The sequence below is a fragment of the Acinonyx jubatus genome, chromosome B4 (assembly GCF_027475565.1).
Source record: "Acinonyx jubatus isolate Ajub_Pintada_27869175 chromosome B4, VMU_Ajub_asm_v1.0, whole genome shotgun sequence".
In the NCBI taxonomy this organism is placed as follows: domain Eukaryota; kingdom Metazoa; phylum Chordata; class Mammalia; order Carnivora; family Felidae; genus Acinonyx; species Acinonyx jubatus.
In genome coordinates this window covers 81,010,095-81,037,878 of record NC_069387.1, presented here as the reverse complement: position 1 = coordinate 81,037,878, position 27,784 = coordinate 81,010,095, and the positions used below count along the sequence as shown (strand labels likewise).

At 45.9% G+C, this 27,784-nt stretch overlaps 1 protein-coding gene and 1 pseudogene across 1 annotated transcript; both read right to left on the bottom strand.

Moving 5' to 3' along the window:
* Positions 1-10,389: 10,389 nt before the first annotated feature.
* On the bottom strand, positions 10,390-13,327 carry LOC106986906 (syntaxin-7-like; annotated as a pseudogene).
* Positions 13,328-13,472: 145 nt separating this feature from the next.
* ESYT1 (extended synaptotagmin 1) lies at positions 13,473-27,487 on the bottom strand. The gene is made up of 31 exons (XM_015085126.3): positions 26,984-27,487; positions 25,274-25,315; positions 24,961-25,095; positions 24,770-24,843; positions 24,576-24,648; positions 24,327-24,416; positions 24,099-24,154; positions 23,550-23,673; positions 23,285-23,461; positions 23,075-23,157; positions 22,726-22,774; positions 22,509-22,595; positions 22,314-22,406; positions 22,013-22,084; positions 21,707-21,793; positions 20,114-20,263; positions 19,643-19,798; positions 19,342-19,518; positions 19,087-19,169; positions 18,912-18,960; positions 18,713-18,802; positions 18,503-18,598; positions 18,149-18,220; positions 17,970-18,056; positions 15,653-15,793; positions 15,386-15,540; positions 15,181-15,279; positions 14,971-15,102; positions 14,791-14,896; positions 14,509-14,558; positions 13,473-14,317 (listed from the first exon to the last, which is right to left on the bottom strand). The coding sequence occupies exons 1-31, from the start codon at positions 27,371-27,373 to the stop codon at positions 14,278-14,280; spliced, it is 3,315 nt and encodes a 1,104-aa protein (XP_014940612.3). The 5' UTR covers positions 27,374-27,487; the 3' UTR covers positions 13,473-14,277.
* Between the last annotated feature and the right edge of the window lie 297 nt (positions 27,488-27,784).

Sequence of the window (27,784 nt, the reverse complement as noted above, 5' to 3'; positions counted from 1 at the left end):
CAGGCTTGAGTCTCAATGAGGTTGAAGAGGTAAGATGGTTGGAGATCTCAGAGCTGTAGTTGGAGAAAATAGTGCTTTTGAGATGAAAATTTCAAAGGACATAGAGGAAGACAGGAACTAGGTTGAGTCGCCATGGAGTGAATGATTGAAAGGGTAGGGAGGTGAAGATTTTTGGATCTGAGGAGAACGTGCCTTATGGCTTTTTCAATTGCAAGTAGCAAAAAATCTGACTAAAACTAGCTAACTAATAAAGAGGATTTATTGGCTTATGTAACTGAAAAGTCAAGAGGTAGGATGGGTTTCAAGTTCATTTTGATCCAGGGGTACCTGGGTGGCTCAGTTAGTTAAATGTCCAACTTCAGCTCAGGTCACGATCTCATGGTTTGTGAGTTTGAGCCCCACATCAGGCTCTGTGCTGACAACGTGGAGGCTGCTTGGGATTCTCTCTGCCTCTCTCTCTCTCTCTCTCTCTCTCTCTCTCTCAAAAATAAAAAGTTCATTTTGATCCAGAATTTAATGACATAACAAAAGGATCCATTTTCTAATTTTCTTGCCACTGTCCTCCCATTTGTTAGCTTCTTACTTGGGTTCCCTCCTGTAGCCATATCTGGCTAGGTTGCACAGGTATCATATCCTTATACCACAAGAGGAAGAAAGTGAGCTTTTTTTTTTTTTCTTTTCTTTTTAAGTTTGGAAATATTTATTTATTTATTTATTTATTTTTAAGTAAGCTCTATGCCCATTGTGGGACTCGAACTCAAGTGAGATCAAGTGTTGAACGCTTTACTGACTGAGCCAGCCAGGCACCCAATTTTTTAAAACAATCATTCATTCATTTATTCACTCATTCAGTATTATTTTTTTTAATTTTTTAATTATTTTTTTAATTTATTTTTTGAGAGTGAGAGACAGAGTGTGAGCAGGAGAGGGTCAGAGAGAGAGGGAGACCCAGAATCTGAACAAGGTTCCAGGCTTTGAGCTGTCAGAACAGAGCCTGACTGTATTTACTTATCTTTAAGTAGGCTCCACAACCAGTGCAGAGCCCAATGTGGGGCTTGAACTCACAACCCTGAGATCAAGACCTGAGTCAGACACTCAACCCAATGAGCCATTCAGATGCCCCAAGAGTTCCTTTTTTTTAATGGCTACGTAATATTTCACTGTATGTATGTACCACATGACCTTAATTTATAAAATATATATTCCTGTAATCATGTTAGCTTTTCCTCCTTGTGTTAGTCAGCTCGTGGTCTTAAAGAAGGCTCTTGCAGCTTCAGGCATCACATCCTTCCAACAGTGACCCAACCAGAAAGGAAGGAGGCAATGAAGGCTTTCTTCTGTTGACACTCCAGTCCCCACATCTTATTGACCAGATCTGGGGTCACACAGAGCCACCCCAAGTTACAGGGGAGGCTGGGAGAGAGTATACAACAAAGAGGATCATGATTAATTCCCTAAGGCTGGCACACTGCCACCAGGAATTCTCTGGGATTCTGTATGTGGGTAAGGGGCAAATGGCTGTTGGGTAGGCAACTGTATTGCCACACCCAGTTAACTATGGCACTTTGGGCCAGTAAAGGCACATTTCAAGACAGTAGTATTTGCAAACATCCGTGACAGTGTACCCATATGTAGTTGTATCTGCCTTTCTCTGGAAGAGGCAGGCATCTTGTATGTGTTAGTAGCCAAGACCAGCTGTTTGAGAAATAACAGATGTGCATTTATTTACTTCTTGTGATTAATGACCCTTAATTTGTTCCATCTTCTTATATATTAAGTACAACAGTGTACTGAATTATGTCTCATCTTGCATTTAATATGTAAATCAATACCTCCCTTATATATCCTGAACTGGAAAAGGTTAGGAAAGATTAGGGACCTTTCAGGGATGGGAGAATTTGTGCCATGTCCTCTAGTTTTCTGGAAATGTAATTACTTGAAGTGATGAACTAGGTCAAGAGTGTTTCTTCAGATCACACAGTGCAAGATCCCTGTTTATATTATCTGAAGCCAGCTAGAACAGCGGGCCTTGGGCCATATGCCCAGTATTGAACAACTAGACCAGAGACTTTATTTATTATTATTTTGATGTAATTTATTGTCAAATTGGCTTCCATGCAACACCCAGTGCTCATCCCAACAAGTGCCCTCCTCAATGCCCATCACCCACTTTCCCCTCTCCCCCACCCCCCCCATCACCCCTCTGTTCTCTGTATTTAAGAGTCTCTTAGGTTTGCCTCCCTCCCTCTCTGTTTGTAACTTTTCCCCCCCCTCCCCTTCCGCCATGGTCTTCTGTTAAGTTTCTCAGGATCCACATATGAGTGAAAACATATGATATCTGTCTTTCTCTGACTGACTTATTTCACTTAGCATAATACCTTCCAGTTCCATCTACGTTGCTGCAAATGACAGGATTTCATTCTTTCTCATTGCCAAGTAGTATTCTATATACATAGAATTCTATATTCTATATATAAACCACATCTTCTTCATCCATTCATCAGTTGATGGACATTTAGGCTCTTTCCATAATTTGGCTATTGTTGAAAGCATTGCTGTAAACATTGGGGTACATGTGCTCCTGTGCATCAGCACTCTTGTATCCCTTGGGTAAATTGCTAGCAGTGCTATTGCTGGGTCATAGGGTAGTTCTATTTTTAATTTTTTGAGTTACCGCCACACTTTTCCAGAGTGGGTGCACCAGTTTGCATTCCCACCAATAGTGCAAGAGGGTTCCCTTTTCTCCACATCCTCGCCAGCATCTATAGTTTCCTGATTTGTTCATTTTAGCCATTCTGATTAGTGTGAGGTGGTATCTCAGTGTGGCTTTGATTTGTATTTCCCTGATGATGAGTGACGTTGAGCATCATTTCATGTTGTCTGTTGGCCATCTGGATGTCTTCTTTGCAAAAGTGTCTAGTCATGTCTTCTGCCCATTTCTTCACTGGATTATTTGTTTTTCAGGTGTGGAGTTTGGTGAGTTCTTTATAGATTTTGGATAATAGCCCTTTATCCGATATGTCATTTGCAAATATCTTCTCCCATTCCGTCGGTTGCCTTTTAGTTTTGTTGATTATTTCCTTTGCAGTGCAGAAGTTTTTTATCTTGATGAGGTCCCAATAGTTCATTTTTGCTTTTAATTCCCTTGCCTTTGGAGATGTGTTGAGTAAGAAATTGCTGTGGCTGAGATCAAAGAGGTTGTTGCCTGCTTTCTTCTCTAGGGTTTTGATGGTTTCCTGTCTCACATTGAGGTCTTTCATCCATTTTGAGTTTATTTTTGTGTATGGTGCAAGAAAGTGGTCTAGTTTCATTCTTCTGCTTGTTGCTGTCCAGTTCTCACAGTACCATTTGCTAAAGAGACTGTCTTTATTCCATTGGATATTCTTTCCTGCTTAGTCAAAGATTAGTTGGCCATACATTTGTGGGTCCAATTCTGGACCCTCTATTCTATTCCATTAGACTATGTGTTTTTGTGCTAATACCATACTGTCTTGATGATTATAGCTTTGTAGTAGAGGCTGGAGTCTGGGCTTGTGATGCGTCCCACTTTGGTTTTCTTCTTTAGTATTACTTTGGCTATTCAGGGTTTTTTGTGGTTCCATACAAATTTTAGGATTGTTTGTTCTAGCTTTGAGAAGAATGCCGGTGTAATTTTTTAAAATGTTTTATTTTATTTTTGAGATAGAAACAGAGCATGAGCGGGGGAGGGACAGAGAGAAAGAGACACAGAATCTGAAGCAGGATCCAGGCTCCGAGATGTCAGCACAGAGCCCAACGTGGGGCCTGAACTTGTCAACCACGAGATCATGACCTGAGCCGAAGTTGGACGCTCAACCAACTGAGCCACCCAGGCACCCCAAGAAGAATGCCGGTACAATTTTGATTGGGATTGAATTGAATGTGTAGATTGCTTCAGATAGTATTGGCATTTTAACAATATTTATGCTTCCAGTCCATGAGCACGGAATGTTTTTCCATTTCTTTGTGTCTTCTTCAATTTCCTTCATAATCTTTCTATAGTTTTCAGTGTACAGATCTTTTACATCTTTGGTTAGGTTTATTCCTAGGTATTTTATGGTTCTTGGTGCAGTTGTAAATGGGATCGGTTTCTTTATTTCTCTTTCTGTTGCTTCATTATTGGTGTATAAAAATGCACCTGATTTCTGTACATTGATTTTGTACCCTGCGACTTTGCTGAATTCATGTATCAGTTCTAGCAGACTTTTGGTAGAATCTGTTGGGTTTTCCATGTAGAGTATCATGTCATCTGCGAAAAGTGAAAGTTTGACTTCTTCTCTGCAAATTTTTATGCCTTTTATTTTGTTTTATTGTCTGATTGCTGATGCTAGGACTTCCATCACTATGTTAAACAACAGTGGTGAGAATGGACATCCCTGTCATGTTCCTGATCTCAGGGGGAAGCTCTCAGTTTTTCCCCATGAAGATGATATTAGCTATGGGCTTTTCATATATGGCTTTTATGATGTTTAAGTATGTTCCTTCTATCCTGACTTTCTTGAGGGTTTTTATTAAGAAAGGATGCTGTATTTTGTCAAATGCTTTTTCTGCATCTATTGACAGGATCATATGGTTCTTATCCTTTCTTTTGTTAATGTGATGTATCACATTGATTGATTTGCAAATATTGAACCAGCCCTGCAGCCCAGGAATGAATCCCACTTGATCATGGTGAATAATTCTTTTCATATGCTGTTGAATTCGATTTGCTAGTGTCTTGTTGAGGATTTTTGCATCCACGTTCATCAGGGATATTGGCCTGTAGTTCTCCTTTTTTGTCGGGCCTCTGTCTGATTTGGGAATCAAAGTAATGCTGGCTTCGTAGAATGAGTCTGGAAGTTTTCATTCCATTTCTATTTTTTGGAACAGCTTGAGAAGGATAGGTATTAACTCTGCTTTAAATGTCTGGTAGAATTCCCCAGGGAAGCCATCTGGTCCAGGACTCTTATTTGTTGGGAGATTTTTGATAACTGATTCAATTTCTTCACTAGTTATGAGTCTGCTCAAATTTTCTATTTCTTCATGTTTGAGTTTTGGTAGTGTGTGGGTGTTTAGGAATTTGTCCATTTCTTCGAGGGTTGTCCAGTGTGTTGGCATATAATTTTTCATAGTATTCCCTGATAATTGTTTGTATTTCTGAGGGATTGGTTTTAATAAATCCATTTTCATTCATGATTTTATCTATTTGGGTCCTCTCTCTTTTCTTTTTGAGAAGCCTGGCTAGAAGTTTATCAATTTTGTTTATATTTTCAAAAACTAACTTTTAGTTTCATTAATCTGTTCTACTGTTTTTTAGATTCTATATTGTTTATTTCTGCTCTGATCTTTATTATTTCTCTTCTGCTGGCTTTGGGGGTTTTTGCTGTTCTGCTTCTAGTTCCTTTAGGTGTGCTGTTAGATTTTGTATTTGGGATTTTTCTTGTTTCTTGAGATAGGCCTGGATTGCAATGTATTTTCCTCTTAGGACTGCCTTTGCTGCATCCCAAAGGGTTTGGATTGTTATACTTTTCATTTGTTTCCATATATTTGTTAATTTCTTCTTTCTTTGTTAATTGCCTGGTTGACCCATTCATTCTTTAGTAGGATGTTCTTTAACCTCCATGTATTTGGAGGTTTTCCAAATTTTTCCTGTGGTTGATTTCAAGTTTCATAGCATTGTGGTCTGAAAGTGTGCAAGATATTATCTCAATTCTTTTATATTTATTGAGGGATGCTTTGTGACCCAGTATGTGGTCTGTCTTGGAGAATGTTCCATGTGCACTCAAGAAGAAGGTATATTCTGCTGCTTTAGGAAGAAAAGTTCTAAATGTATCTGTCAAGTCCATCTGTAGACCAGAAACTTTAGACATGTAATTTCCTCTGCTCTGTGTTCTTTGGGTTTCCTTCCTTAAGTTTCTGGGTCGGGGGGAGGGCAACTGAGACCTCTGGCTCATGACCAAGGCTTGAGAATCCTCTTAGGTTGATGGGAAGGAAACAGAGATGGCAGAAGAACCAGCAGCAAGTACAAAAGAGTTATTGAAAAAATAGGAGCTGAGTTAGCAGATGGCATGAAACTTAAATTCAGCTTTTGCTAATAAGGTGAAATTGACAACTCCTTGTGGAACTGAGTTTATAAATGCTTTTTATTGCCCCCTGAGCCTTTCCTCTCCTCCTAGTGGACAGACAGCCTCCTAAGGTTTATATTCTTCCAGAGAAGATGATAAAGCACCCCCACTCCAAATGCAGTTATGAAGTCTCCAAGTTCCTAGTCCACTGACCCTGTTTTCAGTAATTCACTGTTCGTCCACTTCACTCTCCTTTCATGTGGTACTTAGAACAGATGGGGGACACCTGGGTGGCTTAGTCGGTTAAGCATCTGACTTCGGCTCAGGTCATGATCTCATGGTTTGTGAGTTCGAGCCCTGCATCGGGCTGTGTGTTGACAGCTCAGAGCCTAGAGCCTGCTTCAGATTCTGTGTCTCCCTCTTTCCCTTTCCCTTCCTCACTCTCTCTCTGTCTCTGTCTCTCTCCCTCTCAAAAATAAACATTAAAAAAAAATTTTTTTTGAAACAGATGGGGTACAGCTTCTACAGCTTGCATTCTAGGAAGCGTCCCAAAAGAGGAAGAGTTAAAAGTGAACATATCTGAATGGTTGTAAAATATTTCTCATTTTGCTGCCCATCAGGTAGGCCTGAAGCCTTTTTGGATATGGCTAACCCTGCTACTAAGACACACTTTGAGCCCATGCTGTAGCACGGAGCTTCCAGGTTCACTGGCTTTAGGACTCCTTTCCCTGGAGAGCCCATGAGATCATAATGGTCAGCAGACAATAGATGGGTAACAGACTTGATTGGAAACTCAACAGTAGCTACTTCACACAGGTTCCTTGACCACCCTCAACAAAACCAACATTCTTTTTTGTTTTGTTTTAAAATTTTTTAATGTTTATTTTATTTCTGAGGGGAAGAGAGAGCGAGCAAGCATGAGCGAGGGAGGAGCAGAGAAAGAGGGAGACACAGAATCCAAAGTAGGCTCTGTGCTCCAAGCTGTCAGCACAGAGCCTGACGCGGGGCTCGAACTTACAAACCATAAGATTACGACCTGAGCCAAAGTCGGATACTTAACTGTCTGAGCCACCCACATGCTCCAACAGAACCAACTTTCTTGGTGGCTACAACCACACTACATTCTGACCACTCCTTAAACTGGCATGGTTCATAAATTGAAAGGCTTTTTAAAAATTTTAACTTTCATTTTTTCCTGTTTTACTTAAAAACATTAACATTGATGTATGACATTAAATTAGTGTCAGGTATACAACATAATGTTTCAATAGTTGTATACATCTCAGAATAATAAAGTAAGTCTTGGGGCACCTGGGTGGTTCAGTCAATTAAACTTCCAACTTTGGCTCAGGTTGTGATCTTGCATGAGTTCGAGCTCCACATTGGGCTCTGTGCTGACAGCTCAGAGCCTGGAGCCTGCTTCAGATTCTGCATCTCTCTCTCTCTCTCTCTCTCTCTCTGCCCCTCTACCACTCTTTCTCCCTCTCTCAAAAATAAATAAAAACATTAAAAAAATTATAGAGTAAGTCTAGTTAACATCCATCACCTTACATTATTACAAAAAAGGTTTTTTCCTTGTGATGAGAACTTTTAAGATCTCTTCTCTTAGGCAACTTTCAAATATACGATACAGTATTATTAACTGTCATCACCGTGCTCTACATTACATCCCCAGGACTTAGTTTTTTTTTTTTTTTCTCTATTAAAAAAATATTTTTTAATGTTTATTTATTTTTGACACAGAGAGAGAGAGAGAGACAGGACATGAGCGGGGGAGGGGCAGAGAGAGAGGGAGAGACAGAATCCAAGGCAGGCTCCAGGCTCTGAGCTGTCAGTACAGAGCCCGACGTGGGGCTGGAACTCACAGACCATGAGATCATGACCTGAGCCAAAGTCGGACGCTCAACCAACTGAGCCACCCAGAAACCCACCCCCGCCCAGGACTTAGTTTTTAACTGAAAGTTTCTATCTGTTGACCACCCTAACCCATTTCTCCCATCCCCCAACCCCCACCTCTGGCAGTCACTGATAAGTTTGTTCTCTTTATCTATGAGCTCTTTTTAGTATTATTAGTATACTAGATTCCATATATAAGTATGATCACTTAGTATTTGACTCATTTGACTTAGCATTATGCCCCTGAGGTCTATCCATGTTGATATAAATGGTAAGATTTCCTTCTTTTAATGGCTGAATAATATTCCATAGTGTGTGTATACACACACATGCCATGCACATGTGCTACATTTTTTTATCCATTCATTCTTCAGTGGTCATATAGGTTGTTTTCTTGTCTTGGCTGTTGTCAGTAATGATGTAGGGACTATAGGAGTGCAGGTATCTTTTTTTTTTCACTTTTAAAATCATCTTTATTTTGGTTGCAAAGACACGCTTTACTTAATATTTTATTTGTTCCCATTTTGAGTCTCATAGCTTGCCATGTAAAACACTGACTTCACTATCAAACTGCTATATAAGAACATTGTTATAAAATACAAACTATATTGGGGAGCCTGGGTGGCTCAGTGCGTTAAGCGTCCGACTTCGGCTCAGGTCATGATCTCGCGGTTCGTGAGTTCAAGCCCCGCGTCGGGCTCTGTGCTGACAGCTCAGAGCCTGAAGCCTGTTTCAGATTCTGTGTCTCCCTCTCTCTCTCTGATCCTCCCCTGTTCATGCTCTGTCTCGGTCTCAAAAATAAATAAATGTTAAAAAAAATTAAAAAAAAAATACAAACTATAAACTAAGACAATCTTCTTTACAGTATTCAGATTAGTGCATCAAAAACAACATTGATTTAAAAAGGCAAGTGGTGGGGCGCCTGGGTGGCTCAGTCAGTTAAGCGTCCGACTTCGGCTCAGGTCACGATCTCACGGTTCGTGAGTTCGAGCCCCGCGTCGGGCTCTGTGCTGACAGCTCAGAGCCTGGAGCCTGTTTCAGATTCTGTGTCTCCCTCTCTCTCTGCCTCTCCCCCGTTCATGCTCTGTCTCTCTCTGTCTCAAAAATAAATAAAACGTTAATAAAAAAAAAAAAAGGCAAGTGGTTAATTGGCAAACATCCACATTGTTTTCTAATGAAGGATGGTACAAAATGGTATGCAGGGTAAATATTAAATTTTAAGTGTTAGTGCTCAAAAACAATAATCCTGGGGGGGGCGCCTGGGTGGCTCGGTCGGTTAAGCATCCAACTTCGGCTCAGGTCATGATCTCACGGTTCGTGAGTTCGAGCCCCGCGTCGGGCTCTGTGCTGACACCTCAGAGCCTGGAGCCTGTTTCAGATTCTGTGTCTCCCTCTCTCTCTGCCCCTCCCCTGTTCATGCTCTCTCTCTGTCTCAAAAATAAATAAACGTTAAAAAAAATTAAAAAAAAAACACACAGAAATTCTGGGAAAGTTGCTCCCCAAAAGTAATTCTGACCCAAGGATACACATGTAGCCATAATTCTGAAGGATTTCAGGAAAGGTAATTAATTTTCCATACTAATAGCTGTGAAAGTACACAGCAGAATAACAAGTTGGATCTCCGGATTTCTAACATAGTATGAACTGATTTTTCATACTCTTCCTCCAAATTACATTAAACATTTATAGTGACTACACATACCCCAGTAAACATCAGACTTAAACAGGTCCTATGCAAAAACAATTATCCTTAGTGTTTTACTAGGCAATCTACAGCAAATGCTTAGTGTATATACATCAGGACGATGAGATATTCTAGGAAATTACTCACTGATTTCATTTAGACTGAACAAGGGTCTTAAGAGAAAACCAACAATAAAAGTTAAATAGATAATTTGTGATGTTATGAACCAGAAAACGAAACAAAACACCACAAACAGGTGGGTTAACTTTAAGTTATTGAGAATATTTCCTCTGCTGGCCCATATCAAAATTAAATTTGAGATTTTTTATTGAAGCCACACAAATCTGGGTGCATGTCACTCTGTGACAGAGACAGATGCACACAGAACACACACACACACACACACACACACACACACACCTACCTTTAAATTTACTGATTCCAAAAGCTAAGTCACCAGGGCAAATAAATTATAAATGAAAAGCATATACATTGTGGACAAAACCTCAGAGTTACTACATTGAAAAGCACGGAAGTTAGGCCAGCAGTGATACCGAGAAAAACTTTCAGTATTAGAAAATATCAGATTGAATCCAAAAGAAACTTCCCCCTGCCAAATAAAAATAACAAAGTATGGGAGCCATCCTTTATGCAGTAGCTTTAAAATAATAATAGTAATAAACCATGATTAAAGGAAATTTCGTACATAATTTGAGAATGTAGTGCAACAGTGTGCTCCTTTATAATTCAGCCTTTCATTCTCCATACGATGAGACTGAGAATTACAAGTCAGATGACAATGATAAAAATGATGAGGGGTTTTTCTGGATTTGCGCTGATATTCTGCTGCTCTTGACAGCTGCTGGTTTGCTTGCTGAACGTGCACCTCCGCATTTTCCACGTTGGCTTCTATGCTATTACATCTCCTTGCTCGTGAATCATCATTCCCAAATCTTTAAATATTTCATTAATATCCATAATATCAGCTTCAAGTTGCCTAGTAGAAGATTCTCTCTCATGAATAAGGCAGAGGTCATCCTCTGTAATATTTTCATTCTGCACCTGCACCTGAGGTTGAGCTTGCTTTCCCAGCATACAAGATTCCTTTCCTTTGAGCTGTCCTCAGGAAAACCACCAGATACTCTAGAACTGGCTCTTACTCGAGCAACAAACTCTTTCTCTTTCTCAGCAGCTTCCCTCTGGACCTTTTGAAAGTTTGTCAGTGATGTCGTGAATTGAGCCACTAAGCGATCCTTCTGTATTTTCCTTTGATGCTGTTCGCTGGGGGTGGTGGGCAGGGATCCAAACTCTTTAATGTACTTACCTGTCTCTTTGGCAAGTTGGGTAGTATACTCCTGCTTCTGTTGCAACATTGTGTGATCTTCTGGATATTGGAAGAGATACACTGGGCCAGTAGGTCAGGGTCACCACCAACACCCGGAGTGTAAGACATAGCTGATTTGCTTATTCACTAATTTCATCAGATGTCACCTAAGCAGTCACCCCAACCTCCTCGGCTTCCTCCTCCTCCGCTGGCCCCAGGCACCCACCGGCTCCAGAGCCCCCAGCTAGATTCTCAGCTGATAGGTATCTTTTTGAGATGATCATTTGATTTCCTTTAGATATATACCCAGAAGTGAAATTGTTGGATCACATGGCAGTTCTGTTTTTAATTTTTTGAGGATCCTCCATTGCCGTTTTCCCTAGTGGTTGCACCAATTTATATTCTACCAACAGTATACAAGGGTTCCCTCTTCTCACCAACACTTATTACCTCTGTGTTTTTGATAATAACCATTCCAACAGGTGTAAGGTGATTGTGGTTTAGATTTGCATTTCCCTGGTGATTAGTGATCTTGAACATCTTTTCAGATACTTGTTGGCCATCTGTATGTCATCTTTGGAAAAATGTCTTTTCAGAGCTGCCCATTTTTTAATTGGATTTGTTTGGTTTTTTGTTTGGTTTGTTTTTTTTGCTATGGAGTTTTGTAAAATTTTTTTTATTATATATTTTGATATTAACCCCTTATCAGATATACGAATTTGCAAATACTTTTGCTATTCAGTAGTTTACCTTTTCATTTTGTTGGTTTCTTTTGCTTTGCAGGAGCTTTTAAGTTTGATGTAGATGATTATTTTTGCTTTTGTTGCCTTTGCTTTTGGGTGTCATATTCAAAAACAACGTTGCCAAGATCTATGTCAAGTTGCTTATCGCTTATATTTTTTTCTAGTTTTTATGATTTCAGGTCTTATATCTAAGTGTTTAATCCATTAAAAATTTTTTTTTTTTTTTTTGAGAGAGCACGGGTGGGGGAGGGACAGAGAGGGAGAGAATCCCAAGCAGGCTCTGCAGTCAGCATAGAGCCTGATGCGGGCCTTGAACTCATGAACTGTGAAATCATGACAAATCAAGAGCCAACTGAGCCACACAGGTGCCCCGGAGAGAATCTTAAGCAGCCTCCACGCTCAGCGAGGATCCCAAAGTGGCGCTCACTCCCATGACCCTGGAATCATGACCTGACCTGAAATCAAGAGTCAAGGGGCACCTGGATGACTCAGTAGGTTAAGCGTCCCACTCTTGATTTTGGCTCAGGTCATGATCTCATGGTTTGTGAGATTGAGCCCTACATCGGGCTCTGTGCTGACAGTGTGGAACCTGCTTGGAATTCTCTCTCTCCCTCTCACTCTGCCCCTACAGAGGTGTATTTGCTATCTCTTCCTCAAAATAAATAAAAATAAACTTAAAAAAATCAGACACTCAACCGACTGAGCCATCCAGGCACCCTTAGGCCACTTTAAAGAAATACCTATATTAGTATCTTTCACTAACCAAAATAATTACAAAGGGAATTTTTGCTTTTATGAAAAAGTGAAAAGCAAAAATCGTGTTCAGCTTTTGTTTTGCAGTGAGCCATTATAGGGGGAGCGGGCATCCCAAGCAGGGAGAACCAAGCTTCTTCCCTGGGAACTGTACTCAGCATCAAATGGCCATAGCTTTAAACTATAAGCGTCTGTGCATTATTTCAATTTATTTTGTGCATCTGTTTGCAAGATGTGCCCTCAAGGGTCAGAGAAGCCTAGAAGAGAGTATTTTTGGGGTCTGGGAATTCTCAAAGAATTTCTCCATATAAATTAATGGGAATTAATTTTTCACTTTACATTATTTCAGATTAGGAAAGGTTTCACAGGAATGTTCTACCTTCAGATAGCAGAGGAAACCTGTATGTGTGGGTTTATTTCTGGGCTCTCTGTTGTGTTGACCTGTTTTTTATGCCAATACCTTACTGTTTTCGTTACTATATCTTTACAATATACTTTGAGATCAAGGAGTATGGTGCCTCTAGCATTGTTCTTCCTTCTCAAGATTGCTTTGGCTGTTCGGGGACTTTTGTGGTTCCATAAAGATTTTAGGATTATTTCTGTGAAAGATGCCATTGGATTTTTGATAGGGATTGCACTGACTTTATATTGTTTTGGGGAGTGTGGACATTTTAACAATACTTCCAGTCCATGAACATAGAATGTCTTTTATCTGTCTTTAGTCCCTTTCCTAAAGTGTTATAGTTTTCAGTGTACAGGTCTTTCACCTCCTTGGTTAAATTTATTTTTGGGTCTTTCACTCTTTGAAACCACTGTAAATGGGATTGTTTTAATGTACCTGATAAGAAATGCAACAGATTTTTGTATGTTGATTTTGTATCCTACAACTTTACTGAATTTTGAGTTCTAAGTTTTTTGGTGGTCTTTAAGGTTTCCTAAATAGAATGTCACGTCATCTGCAAATAGTGACAGAAGCTGGATTCCCTGTCCTTAAGGAAAAGAGCCACAGCTGGTTTGAGTATAATGTTTAATGTAAGATACAGTGGATTGGCAGAGTTGGTGCAAAACCAAGAGATTCAGTTCTCATCAGTGAGTTAACAGCCTAGGCACCTGGGCAAAACATTGGCCCTGCTGGCCCGAGTCCTCCGAGTTCCTCTGCACAGCACCAGCTAGAGGTTCCAAGATTGATATCCACTACTTGAAGGCTTGGATAGGATCTAAGTGTTCTCATTCCCAAAGTGAGTGAAGACACTGCCCTAGTCATCACAGCAGGTGTAATTTGCAGGACAGACTTGAGGAAAAGTGGGGACAGAACCGGCCCTGTGGGCCTGGGTTGCTATACATTTACTACATGCAATAGTCCAAGAGACTCTTGACTTGAGTGTTTAGCCTGTCCATCTTCCCACCTATGTGTTTACCCTCCCTGACTGTTCATGGTGGGGAAGAAGGTGAGCATCCAATTAAAGAAAAAAAGGTCTTTCCAAAAGCTATATTTGGCATAAGCTGATGCCACTGCAGGTGCTGCCAGTGGCCAGGCACAGGTACAGAAGGCCCTGAGGAGTTGGGAGGGAAGGAGAAGAATGTGCAGGCAGAGCAGGAAATAGCCAGCTCAGGTCTCTGCCTGAGGCCATGCAGTAAAGGGTAACCTGTGGTCCTCCTCTTTGGTCAGGCAAAGGCCCTGGCATGGGCCTGGGAGGTGAGAGGGTGAGGGGCACAGGCTCTGCCCTTGGGCCCTAGCTGTAGGCTCATCACATTGAGGTGATGCAGCAAGAGGCAAGGCAAGGAGACAGTAGTCAGGCTGGTAATCCTTGGCTCCTAGGAACTGCCCTTGTCCTTGTCATCCATGAGGTCATACCTGTGGGAACACGCAGAGGAAGCTCAGGTAGAAAGGTGACCTGTATCCTCTTATAAATGAAACATGACCCAAGCGCTCCTATACTTCAGTGAATCAACAGTTCCCACCTCAGAATTCATTCTTTTCTCCCTTCCTATGATTGGGATTTCTCTTAAATATCCAGGCCCATTCCCCACCTATCCGATACTCACCATTGGGCTGCTCCCTGGGAAAGGTCTATCTCTGCAAGGTCCAGCTGCACCTGTGTGGATGATGGTAGGAGCAAGGTGTTATTTTGACATCTCCAAAGACCACATCCCATCATCACATATTCCTGGTCCAAACCAGTGCAGTGTGGCAGTCTGGTACTATGCAGACCACCTGTATAGTACTGTCACCTTCAGTGCTTCCTTCCTAAGTCCCTGAGGGGCTATAGCCTCATTACCAGCAGCTTCTAAGTCTTACCTTTGCCTTGCTTGTCCTCACCCTCTTACCTTCCCCAGCAGCTCACGCTCTCTTGACATGAAGGAGGAATTAGACTTCACAGAGACATCCAGCTTTCGCCGCAAGGCCTCATCCAGGGGCAGTTCCCACTCAAACCTGGGGAGGGACTGGGTCTTAGGGGCAGGGGTTCCTTCCCAAGCCTGCCATCTCCCCCTGAATGCCTGACTGACCGCTCACTGAATTCGGGATTTAGGGTCCTCTTCTTCTGTGAGGTCTTCCTCTTGGTGCCCCGGTTCTTGTCTGGCAGTAGCAACAGTGACACGTAGGGGTCCGGGGGATCCCGTCCATTTTGTCGAAGGGCCCTGCAACAGGGAGATGAAGGTAGAAGGCAGTCCAAGGTGGGGGGAGGGAGGGTGGGAACCCGGAGCATAGGGTCTCACCGGCAACTGTGCACGATGCTGACCAGCTTCCGTTCTTCACTGTAATACCAGACCGTCAGTTTCACCTGGCCCAGGGGCCCTGCTGGAGCCTCAACGGGACTATGGAGAGATGGAGATAGTGCTGGAAGAAGGTAGTACTTCGGGAGCCCGTGGCTTACCCTTTGTATTCCTGACTGCACCCCATCTTTCTGTCCAAAGCCCTTACCTGTCACCATGTGTTAAGCGCTGCCGGAGCTCTGGGGCTGAGGAAGTGATATGAGGCAGCCCCCCCCAGAGCTCTGGTTCTTCACTCAGAGATGAGGAGCTGTGGCTGTAGCTGTGGCTGTGCGCTTCCACTCCTGAGTGCTGGGACACCAGGATCTAGGTAGGCAAGAAGGCCGTGAGCAGGGCAGACTCGCGCTCAACTCCCTTGCTATGAGGGCGTGGCCCTTGGTTTCCATCCTCCCTTGGCCCGTCATCTCCTGGCACTCACCCCCAGCTGTGCTCTCAGCAGCACCTGCCCTTGTCCGTTGTTAAGTGTAAACCAACGGTCCAAGCAGAGCTGGTCAGTCACAAGTAGCTCTGAGAGGGGCAGGGAAAGTGAGCCCAGCGCACCAGTCCCCTCGCCCCGAACCTGTGGAGTCAAGAGGTCAATGATTTAACCCTGGTGTTCTAGTTCCAAACGCTTTGACACTTGGGTGGTTTCGGAGAGAGACTCCCCTTTGTGACAGAGAAGCCATGTTGCTGGTCCCGCTTCCCTTCCTTTCCTAACCAGAGTGGACCATGCTATCTGTACTTCCCAGGCATTCACAAATTATGCCCAAGGGCTATAATAGCTGCATAGGTGGAGAAAAAGAACAGTAAAAATGGAATTAAATGTTTCCTGCCCTTCCAACCCCATTTCCTTATTCCTAAGTAACTACCTGTAAACCCTTTCTGTTTTCTTAGTTCTAGCATAATTCTAGCTAATATGCCTATATATCACCCTTCACTCTTCATGCCATTGAAGTTGCTCCAATAATCAGTGACCTCATTTTCAAAGTCAATCAATAGTTTTTGGTCATCTAATTTTTTATTATATTTATTTTAATTTATTTTGAGAGAGAGAGAGTGCGGGAATGCACACAAGCACGTGAGTTGGTGGGGCGGGGGGTGCAGAGGAAGAGAGAGAATCCCATGCAGGCTCTGTGCTGTCAGTATAGAGCCTGATGTGGGGCTCGAACCCATAAAACATGATAGCATGACCTGAGCCAAAACCAAGCCTGAGCCACCCAGGTGCCCCTAATTTTGTTTTTTAGTAACATTTGGCTACTTCTTATCTTTTCATATATTCTTCTTTTGATTTCCTTAACCCTTTCTTTCCTGGTGAGCACCCCACTGCCCTGGCCACGCTGCAGGCCCTTTGAAGGGCGCTTCTTCCTCTGCCTGCCCTTTCACTGCTGCCATGCTCAATGTGTCCATCCTTGGTCTTCTTTTCACCCTACATCCCTAAGAATGCTCCTCATACCCACGGCTACAGTTGCTATGCGGTGCTTATTCATGATGTTCAAACAAGAGGGAGAGGGAGGAACACCATAGTTGGCCATAGATGTGCCTTCTGGATGGCTCTTTCCCCTTGCATGGTCTCAGAGATCTCAAATTCAAAAACTTCTGCTTTGGTGGTGCCAGGTGACTCAGTCAGTTAAGCGTCAGACTCTTGATTTAGGCTCAGGTCATGATCTCAGGGTTTGTGGGATCAAGCCCCCTGTTGGGCTCTGCACTGACAGCATGGAGCCTGCTTGGTATTCTCTTCTCTCCCTCTCTCTCTGTCCCCTGCCCCCCACTCTCTCTCAAAAATAAATAAACATTTTCAAAAAACTCTTAAACTCCTGCTTTGGGCATTCCCTGTGTTGGCAATGGCACCCTTCTCTGTCCAGCTACCCCATGCTAAGAACCCAGGAGTTAGCATCTCGACTGTTCCTTGTTCCATCTCCCCCCATGTCAAATTAACCACCACCAAATACCATCCAAGCTTGGTCATTTCTTGTTTATTACTCTAATAGACTAACTGATTTCCCTGCCTCCAGCATCATCTTCCTTTAGTCCATTCTTTATCCTGCTATCAGCATGATCTCTGTAAAGTGCAAATCTGGGTGTGTCACCCCTCACTCACTCACTCACTCATTTATTTATTTATATGTTTAATTTTGATAGAGTGCACGAGTGGGGCAGAGGCAGAGAGCAAGGGGGACAGAGGATCTGAAGTGGGCTCTGAGCTGTCAGCAGCAAGCCCGATGTGGGGCTGGAACTCACAAACCATTGTGAGATAATGACCTGAGCCGAAGTTAGATGCTCAGCCATCCAGGCTGCCCCACCCCTCCCCTCCCCTCACTCCCTCAACTGTTTCCCTGTGCCTTTAGATAAATCCAGATTCTTAGCATAATATTCAAGAGCCCCTGTGATCTTGCTTCTGTCTGCCTCTCTGATCTATAATTTGCCTTCTTTCTGCTCCTTCTCTTCTCAGCCTGAAGACTTTTCCTTCTCTTCTTGGTCAGAGTTTGTTTACCCTTAAGCTCAGAGGTTGTCTAAGGATGCCTCTCTTATTGCCTTTACCTTTTCCCCTAGTCTGACATGAAAGCCCTCCTTTTTTCCCCACAGTGCCTTTTCGTCAGCAGTTGTCAGTCTGGAAGTTTTCCGTGGTTATTTTTCTTCCAAAAGAGAGCGTGAGCTCCATAAAGATAAGAACTAGATCTTTTATCTCTGAATGCCCTGCGCCTGGTTCAGTGCCCAGCCCGTGATGGCAGAACGTTCACAGAATGAATTTATAGTACCTGCAACTCCAGGCTCTCAGTGTTTGGTTTCCTGATGAGAAAGGAGGCACTCTCATCCCAGACAGGGGCTGAAGTTTGGGAAATAGTCTGGTGGAGATGAAGGGTTACGGTCAGTGGTTCGAACTCTCTCCTCTGCATCTCTCATCCCTCCCAGACAGCTCTGTGGCATTTTCTAATACCTTCGTCTTGTGAGAAGTATCTCCCACAGTGAGAGTAGCATAAGGACTGGGAGGCTTGGTACCTTTTCGGAGCTAAGAGACAGAATATTGTGTTAAATACGGTCTTAAATTTAGACTCGTTAGGCAGATCCCCTGCTCCCCTCACAAATTCCATCCACAGCCAGTGACCAGGTCCCCATTATTACTTGACAGCCACCACCCTCCTGGCCTCAAACAGACCATTCTTCCCACCCCAGCGCCACCCTGGGAAAGAGGAATTTGGAATTTACTATTCCAAATACACCAGCGGCATCCAAACCTGAGGGAGGTGGAGCAAGGGCCAGGGAGCTATGGGGCGTGGGGAGCAGATCTCACCGGCAGGTCCTCCGCCCGCTCCAGATAAACGGACAGCAGGGCCGCTGCCAGTTCTGCACTCTTCTGTGTCTGGATCAAACTGTTCACCTGCAGCACCTGTGGGAAGACACACTCGGCTTGGGGAGTGGTGACTGACATACTGGGGCCTGGCATACACCTCGGAAGCTGACACAAGAGTTCGCCTTGACCCATCTGGAGTCCATTCCCTACCTCCTCTAACTCCGCAGCAGTGGGCCGGGGGGTCAGACGCTCCAGACGCAAGTGCAGGCGGCCAGATGGCACGTCCTCCAGAGTCAGCCACTGAGGAAGTAGGCAGGGTTAAGGCTTGAGGATGTGGGGACAGAGGGACTAGAAGAGTGAGACATGGGTCAAGATCAGGAAGGATTATTGATTCTAATTTCTTGCTCACCTCATCAAGGAAGCCAGTGTTTAGGACTGCAGTGAGACTCACTTTACTCCTGTAGAGGAGAAAGATTTAAACAAGAGGCCAACGGTCAGAGCCATGACTCTGTCTCCCCAGAGCCAGACTTCCGTGGCCTACAGAGGCCCAGCCTGTCTTCGCCGCCAGACTCCCATCCTCTCACCTGCCCAGAAAGTCATCCTTGTCCAGGTCCTTGTCAAAAACTTCAATGTCTAGCTCTTGGCCTGGAATTGATGTGACAATCACCTAGTGGGAGAGAATAGTGCAAAGGGGATTCTTTCCTTTTTTCTCCCAAATGACTAGGAACCTCCCCCTCAATCACCTGAACCCCGGAGGGCTTTCTGACCCTGGGGCTCTCTCAGAGCTAGAGGGAAGAAGGGGAAGGGACTCAGAGGAGTCCCAGCTGCTCAATTCTGACCTCAAAAACCTCATTCCAGCGGGGATTGAGATCTTCCCGAACAACACGGCTCCGGAAGCTTCGTCCTGCCAGCTTTAGTTTCACATAGGGGTCTGACTTGCCCTTTACCAATCCCCCCAAGAAACGGTCTTTGGCAATCAGGTCCTGGGCCTCTAATACATGGATCCGAAGCACATTCTGCAAAAGGGACAGACAGAGGCACCAGATGGCTGTGAGAGATAAACCTGACAAAACCAGCCCTGAAAAACAGGCTTTGCACACTTAGGCAACCGACCCTAGTCCTTTCTAGATATAGACTCACCTCAGTCCCGAAGTGACTATCAGGAGTAGTATGACAAGGTCGAGGTGGGGCATCCACACTGCTGCCTGCCTGGGAGCTCTCACTGTCTGGGTCCCAAGCACCAGGTGTTCCAGGCACGGTGGGAAAGTGCACTTCTGATGAATCCAAGTACAAGATCTGGGAAGGGTAGTGTAGTTGTCAAATCAAAGAAGTGCAGCTGACCACCTGCAAGCAAGGTATGTGGGGGTGGGGGGGCAGAGCAGAGGCTCTGACCGAGAAAACACGTTTCTGCTTTGGCTGGGCTCATCTCTAGAAGGTTCCCTCCACACTCTTCCTACTCACACACTATTTCTTCCCCAGTTAGGTCAACAAACACTTTTGTGTGCCTGATAGGTGCTTCCACACATATTAGAGGATTCCCTTTCCTTACTCTTAATACCAAGGAATCTACAAGGCCCTTCACCACCGTCAGTGTTTCCTCTGTCTCCATACCCTCATAACCAATTTCATGTAGAGCCTGGAGTTTGGGCCAGAGCTGCTGAGCTGGAACCACTGGTCCAAGGTGAGTTCAGGGGCAGTCAGCAGGCGACCCAGAGGCAGGGTCAGTGCCCCTAAAGTCAAGGCCCTGGAGTCATCCTTCACCTAGAGGCACAGGAAGAGGGGATGTAGTGAAGAGATTAGGAAAAAGACCTATTGGGGAAATTGTAACCTGCCACCAGCTTCATTTGCTCTGTGCCAATCACCTTTTGTCCCACTCTAGCCAACTTTTCTTAACAGTCCACCTACTCCATCGTTCCTTCTGCCTTTGCTCATCCTGTTCCCATTATCTAAAAAGTTCTCATTCTCCTCCCCCTACCTATTTTTTAAAAATTTTTGTTACTTTTTTTTAGTTTACTCTATTTACTTATTTTCCCTCCCCCTGCCTATTTAAATCCTATTAATCACTCAGGGCCCACTTAAAATTCTTCACAAAATCTCTCTAGTTGCTCAAGCCTCCGTACCTTTCTTTGGCTATCCTTAGCACTACATTATGGGTACTTTATTCCCATTAGTTAATATTTAATAATTTCTGGATGGTTTTATACATGTGTGTCTTGTCTGTGAAACTAGCCAGTAAACTTCATGAAGGCAGATACTGTTTCATGTTTTTTTCTGTGAACTTTAAGCTTCTAGATGTCTACATGGCTTCTCTGGCATGTTTAATTGTGATGTTTAACAGACATTCTTGCAGTTTAAGATGACACTTTTAAAATAAAATTCTCTCCTGGGGCACCTGGGTGACTCAGTCAGCTAAGCAACCAACTCTTGATTTCAGCTAAGGTCATGATATCACAGTCTGTGCGACGGAGCCCCAAGTCGGGCTCTGTGCTGACAGTGTGGAGCCTGCTTCGGATTCTCTCTCTCTGTCCCTTTCCAGCTCATGTAAGAGCACACACTCTCTTGCAAAATAAAAATTAAAAAAATAAAATAAAATTCTAATCATGACTTGAGCCCTGCCACTTGATGGGAGAATCAACAGAACCTGTAAGATTTTTTTTTTTTTTAAAGTAGGCTTCACACCCAGTCAGAACTCACAAGCCTGAGATCAAGACCTGAGTTGAGATCAAGAGCTGGATGCTTAACTGACTGAGCCAACCAGGTGCCCTAGAACCTATAGAATCTTATTTGGAATTGACATTCTCTATTGTAATTTTGCTTCTGTTTATTTTCACATTTTCTTTTTTCACTGAAAAGGAAAGATGATGCTTAGTTTTAAATGTTAGAAGTGTACAAGTTGTTTTGTTACAATGAAACTAAATAAGGAAAAATGTAATAAAAGGCTAAGTACTCAATATGTTCTTTTTTTAAAAATAATTTCACTGAGGCATAACTTGCCATAAAATCACTCATTTTAAGTATACAATTCTCAGTTATAAAGAATGATTCTAGAGAGATAGTTGGGGAAGAATGGAGTGCTTCAAGGAGGTGGAGAGTCTATGTAGATGGACTGAAATAGTGATCAAAAGGCAGATGGAAGAAGGGGATACAGACCTGGGAAGGTAGAATAGGGTATTCAGAAGGAGCTCAGTGGGGTGATCGTCTCACCTGCACATCAAGCTCCTGGCTTCGAGGGTCTTGCAGGAAAAACCGGAAGGCCTCTTCCCACACCGGGCAGTTGTTGCTGTAGACAGCCTGGAGACGCACAGGATGGGATTAAGGTTACGTGCTGCAGTACCCATTCCTGTTTCTCCAGAAAACCTTTGCCTTTATAGGCAGCCTAAAGGGGAGACTTCATCTCAAGAACAATCCTCCCCTACCCCACCAGGCACGCGTGTGGGCGCGCGCACGCACACACACACACACACACACACACACACACACCATCTCCCACAATGATATCCTGGCCCTCACCTTGCTCTCCTGGGTCATATCCTGAATTGAAAGTTGTACCATGGGATTGGGTTCCTTGTTCCCCTTCTTTAGCTGTGGGGGAAGAATTAGAAAGTCACCATCTTGGTGTTTTTGGTTTTGTCTCCGTGAGTGAAGTTGGGCTCTCATCAGAATCTTTTCCCTGAGGTGGCTCTGATCCCCTCCTTGGAACCCTTGTGTTACATGCTGCTGCTTCTGAAGCCCAGTTGGCAGGGGCAAGACAGGGTATGGGAACGCTGCATCCAGGGTTTCCTGTTCAGCTGCCCTCAGAAGGCACACTCACAGGAAGATCCTGGGCCCGGTCCAGATAGACAACTAAGATGGCAGCTGATGGTGGCTCTGGTCGCGAGGAGACTCCTCGATTCCACTGCAGAACCTAGAGGGAAGGGGTCAATAGTCAGACCCTTGCCCTCCAGTTCCCCATATTTCCAGTCATCTGTTTCTCCCCTGCCAGCTTCCTGTTTGCCAGGTTGGTTACCTGCTCCAGTTTTTCTGCAGATGGCAAAAGTGACAGCCATTCTAGCCTTAAGTGAACTTGGCCTTGCCCACCTTGTAGAGGAAACCACTGGAGGGATAGAAGAAAGTGAGGTATAACAGAGATCAGATATTTACCCAACCTCTTCTCTACCAGTGTAGCAACTATTGTCAACCCAATGGGTGAGACCACCCTCCCTCTTCCTCTTGTCTCAACTTACATTATCCAGCACTCCAGCCTGCAATACCTTCCCTACATCCAGCTTCATCCTAGAGGGGGTGGGGAGGGGACAGTGAGAGGGGGAAAAAGGAGAATGTGTTGTAATTAATAGCATGTCACTGGCCCTCCACTCACCCACCCAGAAATAAATGGCAAATCTCAGACTCCCTTCTTGTACTCAGCAGATATGTGAGAGAGAGAGAGAGGGAGAGAGGGAGAGAGAGAAGGCAGGAAGAGGGTGTTAAGAAGGAAAATGATACATAATTCCCAGGCCTGGAAAAAGATTATAATTGCTTCTGCAACCGTGGTAGCACTGGGGCTTTAGAATCCTAACACAGGCAGAGTCTCACCTGCCCAGAAAGTCATCTTTGTCTGGATCCTTATCAAACACCTCCACCTCAATCTCCTGCCCTGGGACCTCATGGACCATCATCTGAAGAACATTACAGCGTTAAGGGTCTCATGGGCTACACTGTGAGGATCATCCAATCAGGATCTTCTCTCACAGCCTCCCAGGGCCTCCCCCATTTGACACAATTCCCACTCCTCAGCTGTCCCACCTCGTAAGTCTCTCCCCACTGGGGGTTGAGGTCCTCATTGATGACCCGACTGCAGAATGTCTGGGTGCCCACTCGCACAAGTGCATAGGGGTCTGACTTGCCCTCGATCAGGCCCTTCACGTATTTGTCCTTGGAGCCCAGACCTCGGGCAGCCAGCAGGTGAATCCGAATAATGCCCTGGGCATAGGAATCAGATGGTAAGAAACTAAGGACCCAGCATGAGGTTCCTGAAAGAAGGATCTATCTGATGTTGGAGAGGCCATACCCTGGGAAGAGGGGAACGCAACTGCGCCACATCCTGAAGGTCAGGCACAAGGGGCACCAATAATCGGTTGGGCAACACAAGGAAGGCAGCAATGGAATCCATGATCATGGTGTCAGAGAGGGAGCTGGATGGGGGTTAGAAAAGGAGCTGAACGTGGCCCCAAATTCCAATATCCACCCCCCAACCCCAGCTTTCTTTTCCACAACTGAGTGACCTAACGCTAGAGGGACATCCTTTCTTCAAAATCCGTTTTTGCTACTCTTCCACCCTAATTCCCCACCTACTGCTCTGTCTCTTCACTGCTGTCCCAGCTCTTCTTTTTTTTTCCTCTTGCTGAGCTCTCTGCAGCCCTCTTCCTTCTCTATCCACAAGCATGCTCCCCCACAGGAGAAAAATAACAGCATGGAACTTTTCAGGGGTATCTTTTCTCTCTCCAGCTAGGATGATCAAGGCTCCTGGACGATATCAGCTGTATCTTTTACTGCTTGGTATCCCGAAAACCCCCAGCCCAGGGCTGGAACACTTAGGTGCTCAATAAATCCTTGATACCTGAGTCCTGGGATATCCAGCAGGTTGGTCATCCCTGTCCAGTTGATATCTAGGGTCTGGAAGGAAAGAGCAGGGAGATCAGCACAGAGCACAAGCTGGCATGGCCACACCCATCCAACAGTTGCCAGACCCCTCAGCCTTCCCTCCCCCATGCCCCAGAGCTGGCCACTCTCTCCCTCCCAATCCTGTTTTCCCTGCTTCCCCATTCAGCTCAGTGTTTTCCCTTACCGGGCGTCGGATAAAGAACATCGACACAGCCCCCACAATAGGAAGGTTCCCGATGAGCGGCTCAAGAATCACCCGCAAGACACCATGTAGCTGGGGCAAAAAAAGAAGATCAAAGCATTTCTCTACAAAAGGACTTCTTTCCCTCCCAAACTTTCCCAGCTTTGGTTTTTCCAACTTTCCACTTCCCCACATCCGATGAAATTTAGGGCAAAGTCTCCCTATTATGGGTGCCCCTGACACATGCCCCACCTGCATGCCTTTGATGCCTGCTTTGCAGAAATATTTCTTCACTTCCACATCAATCTGCACATCACCCACATAGCTAGGGGTTGATAAGGAAGAGAACGAAGAGGGTTAGTACTAGGCTGAAATGGGGGGAGGGGAGTGAAGCAGAGTGATCAGGATCCTGCTGAAGGGGAAGCAAGAAGAGTGAGTGGTGTTACCTGATGTTCAAATCCAAGAGGATCTGTTCTTTGCTCTGGCCAGGGTGAACCTTGACTCCTAGGATGCGCAATGGCTGCAGAGAGATGAATTCTTGAGAGAGAGAAGAGGGAAACGGAGGAGTATCTTCTGGGCCACCCGCCTTCCCTGGCTCATCTCCTCCATCCAGTTATTTTCCTTCCTACACACATACCTTTTCACCCAGTTCCACTCGTGTAAATGTAAATGTTTGCAGATGGGGGTTAGAGCCTCGAACAGCCGGGGCCACAGTTTCAGTCAGAAGCTTCTCCATGTACTGGCCCAGGAAAGGCCAGACCTGGGCCACAATCTAGAAGGAGAGGGAACCCGTCACAGGAGAGCCCAATCTTCCTTCTAAAGGCAAGTTCCTTCGGAATCCTCCTCGCAGAGAGCACTGGGGCCAGACCTGACGAGTGGCAGGGTCTGGCAAGAGAAACGAACCCCTTTCCTTCCTCATGAAAAATAAAAATCAAGACCATCATGCTCACCTTGTTTAGCCACTCAGCCTTTTCCACATCTGGGAAGCTGACCTAGAGGTGGGGAAGGGAGAGGTAGGGATGAGCACAGCCTCCACCTGTGGTTTCCTACTAAGATGCTGGGTGGTGTGCCCACAGAGGAAAGGAAACCAAAGTGTGACAGGGCCTCCTCACACCCAGGGGTTGGCCGGGAGGTGCTAGGATGTTCAGAGGATTCACCCCTCCACGGGGTTTCCGGGCTCCGAGGTCTCTCTGACAAGGGGCGCTGACGGGATGTGGGCCACACAAAGTTGCTCTGTGGATAGCTGGGGATGTGAAATGAAGACAGCTGCTGGAGCAGAGAGGGAGGAGGAGAAGGGCAACATTCTTTCTGGAGGGGGAGGTCCTGACAAATCAGAGTTTAAGGAGGAAACCCTGGGATTAGAGAAGTCTTGGTTCCGTTTTGCAGCCTTCCCACTTCACCCTGGACTGGGGCTTCTTCTACACCAAGAAGGTGAAGAGGGAAGCGGCTCTTTGAGGGGCCAGAAGTGCTGGCCGTTTTTGTTTTTTTCTTCATCTTCTATATTTCGTTAGTGTGCCTTTTATGGGAAAGAAGGACACCTGTGGTTTGTATTGGCGGAGGAGGAGGGACAGTCGCCTCAGGAAGAAGACTGCTTTTCCATGATGAGGAGTAGGAGGAATAGCCAGTTGCTGCCTGGGCTACAAGTCCCCTGGGACCATTTCTCCCCCTTTCCCCTCTCCAGCCCTGGGCCTGCGCAGCATGGCTGTATCTGTCTAGTGTCAACTTTGATTCCGCTCTTCTGCCATTCTCCCCGGTAGAACCGCACCTCCGCTGGGAGGGGCAGGAAGGCGGGGGCAGGGAGGGGCCGCGTAACGGGCTCTGCCCCGGCGAGGGCTGAGAGCAGGCAGGGGGGTGAGGGGGCGCAGAAATAGGGCCCGGGTCCCAACCGAGCAAGCGCAGCGCGCAGTCCGGAAAAGGGTGGGGCCGGCCAGGGGCGGTGAAGTGTGGGCAGCGGGCACTGCAGCAGTCAGTCGGACTACCCTCCCCCCTCCCCCGCACCCCCGCCCTGAGTCCCGCAGCCGCCTCCGCTGCGCTGCGGCCCAGCTGCCTGGGGCTGCAAGGCGAGGGTCGGGGGGTCTGTCCGGGTGCCGTGGCTCCCCCGAGCAGTGCTCCCGGGGTCGAGTCCCGGCGGGTACCCGGAGATAAGAGCGGGAAAAGGGAGAACATTATGGCCTTAAATAGGCAAAAAAAAAAAAAAAAAAAGAAAAAAAGAAAGAAAAAAAAAACCGAAAGAAAAAAGTCTCAAGGAAGACTGGAGTGACGAGGGAACCCTCTGAGCCGCAGCGGGGATGTCCGGGAGCAGCAAGGCGCGAGTGGCACCAGAAGCGAGGAACGCTCAAGCGTCTTGGCTAGGAGGGAGAGCCACGGCTGCGACAGGCTCCCCAGATGTTATAACTGCTCCTGCCCAAGCGCAGAGGAAGAAGTCCTGATTCTGTGGAAGGATCAGGATCTGGGCACGCGGAAAGGAGGGGGAAAGGGGGAAGAGTGGCTACCGGGTCCCAAGAGTGGCGTGTCCTAGCAGGCAGCCGGCTAGCGGGGCGAGAGGGGAGTCTCCCTCCCATGGTCCCAGGGTGGGGAGCTGACTTTAGGGACAGGGAGGGAGAGCCCTAGAGCCGAGGGGCTATGAGGGGGGCTATGCAGCACTGAGGGTGCTCGCTCACCCAGGCAGGTAGCTCTCGATGGCTCATATAAAGTGTTTTCGCCGTGAGCCGCTCCTCATCGTCCAGCAGCTGCCGCGCTGCCCGAAGGCTCCGTTCTTTCTCGTCGCGGACCCGGCGCCAGCCCAGGTAGAGGGCGAGGCCGAAGAGCACGAAACCCACGCTGAGTCCCATTGCCCCAGCCAGGTACACCGGCACGAGCACAAGCAGCCGCCGCCCGAATGAAGTCAGCAGCGCTAGGGCCTCACCCGCCGCGCCTGGGCCGGCAGGTTGGTTCCCAGAACTCAGGTCCCGCTTTGTGTGAGCAGCGGGGGGCTGGTCAGGGGGGTCGGAGGGAGCAGAGGGCTGATCCGCGGGGCTGGGGCTGGAGCCGTCTCCAGGAGAGCGCTCCATGTTGCCACCTCTGAGAGGACCCGCCCGACCCAGAGACCAGGAGAAGGTTGCTTAGCCTAGCGACCAGCTGCCCCCAACAAACCGTAACCCCTAGGCTGGGGGAGGGGAATTTAAGCCACGCCCCTTCTTTCTGAGGGCTCGGGTTGGCCGGCGCTGCATAGACCAAGGCGGAGTCAAAAGACAGAAACCCTGCCCCTCTTCCGCCGGGAGGCGCTAAGGGTTCGGGAGAGGCAGGACCTCCCTGATTAGACCGAGTGTCAAGATGGGCAGTCTGGGATGGCGGGAAAAGGAGGAAAGAGGCTAAAAGAGCTGCACTTGATTGGTCAGAAAGAGGAGGCGTGGTGTACCATTTAAAGAGATGAGGCCCCGGCGCTCCCCCACGTGGAATGGGAGTGCCTGTGGTATGACATC

What these genes read in the sequence shown, in the direction of transcription:
- ESYT1 (XM_015085126.3), bottom strand. Translation starts at nt 27,373, where the DNA reads ATGGAGCGCTCTCCTGGAGACGGCTCCAGCCCCAGCCCCGCGGATCAG. An exon ending in GAGTGGAACTGGGTGAAAAG is followed by an intron (nt 24,844 to 24,960) that starts GTATGTGTGTAG and finishes ATCTCTCTGCAG; the next exon opens with CCATTGCGCATCCTAGGAGT. An exon ending in AAGGATGACTTTCTGGGCAG is followed by an intron (nt 18,961 to 19,086) that starts GTGAGAGGATGG and finishes TCTCCTCTACAG; the next exon opens with GAGTAAAGTGAGTCTCACTG.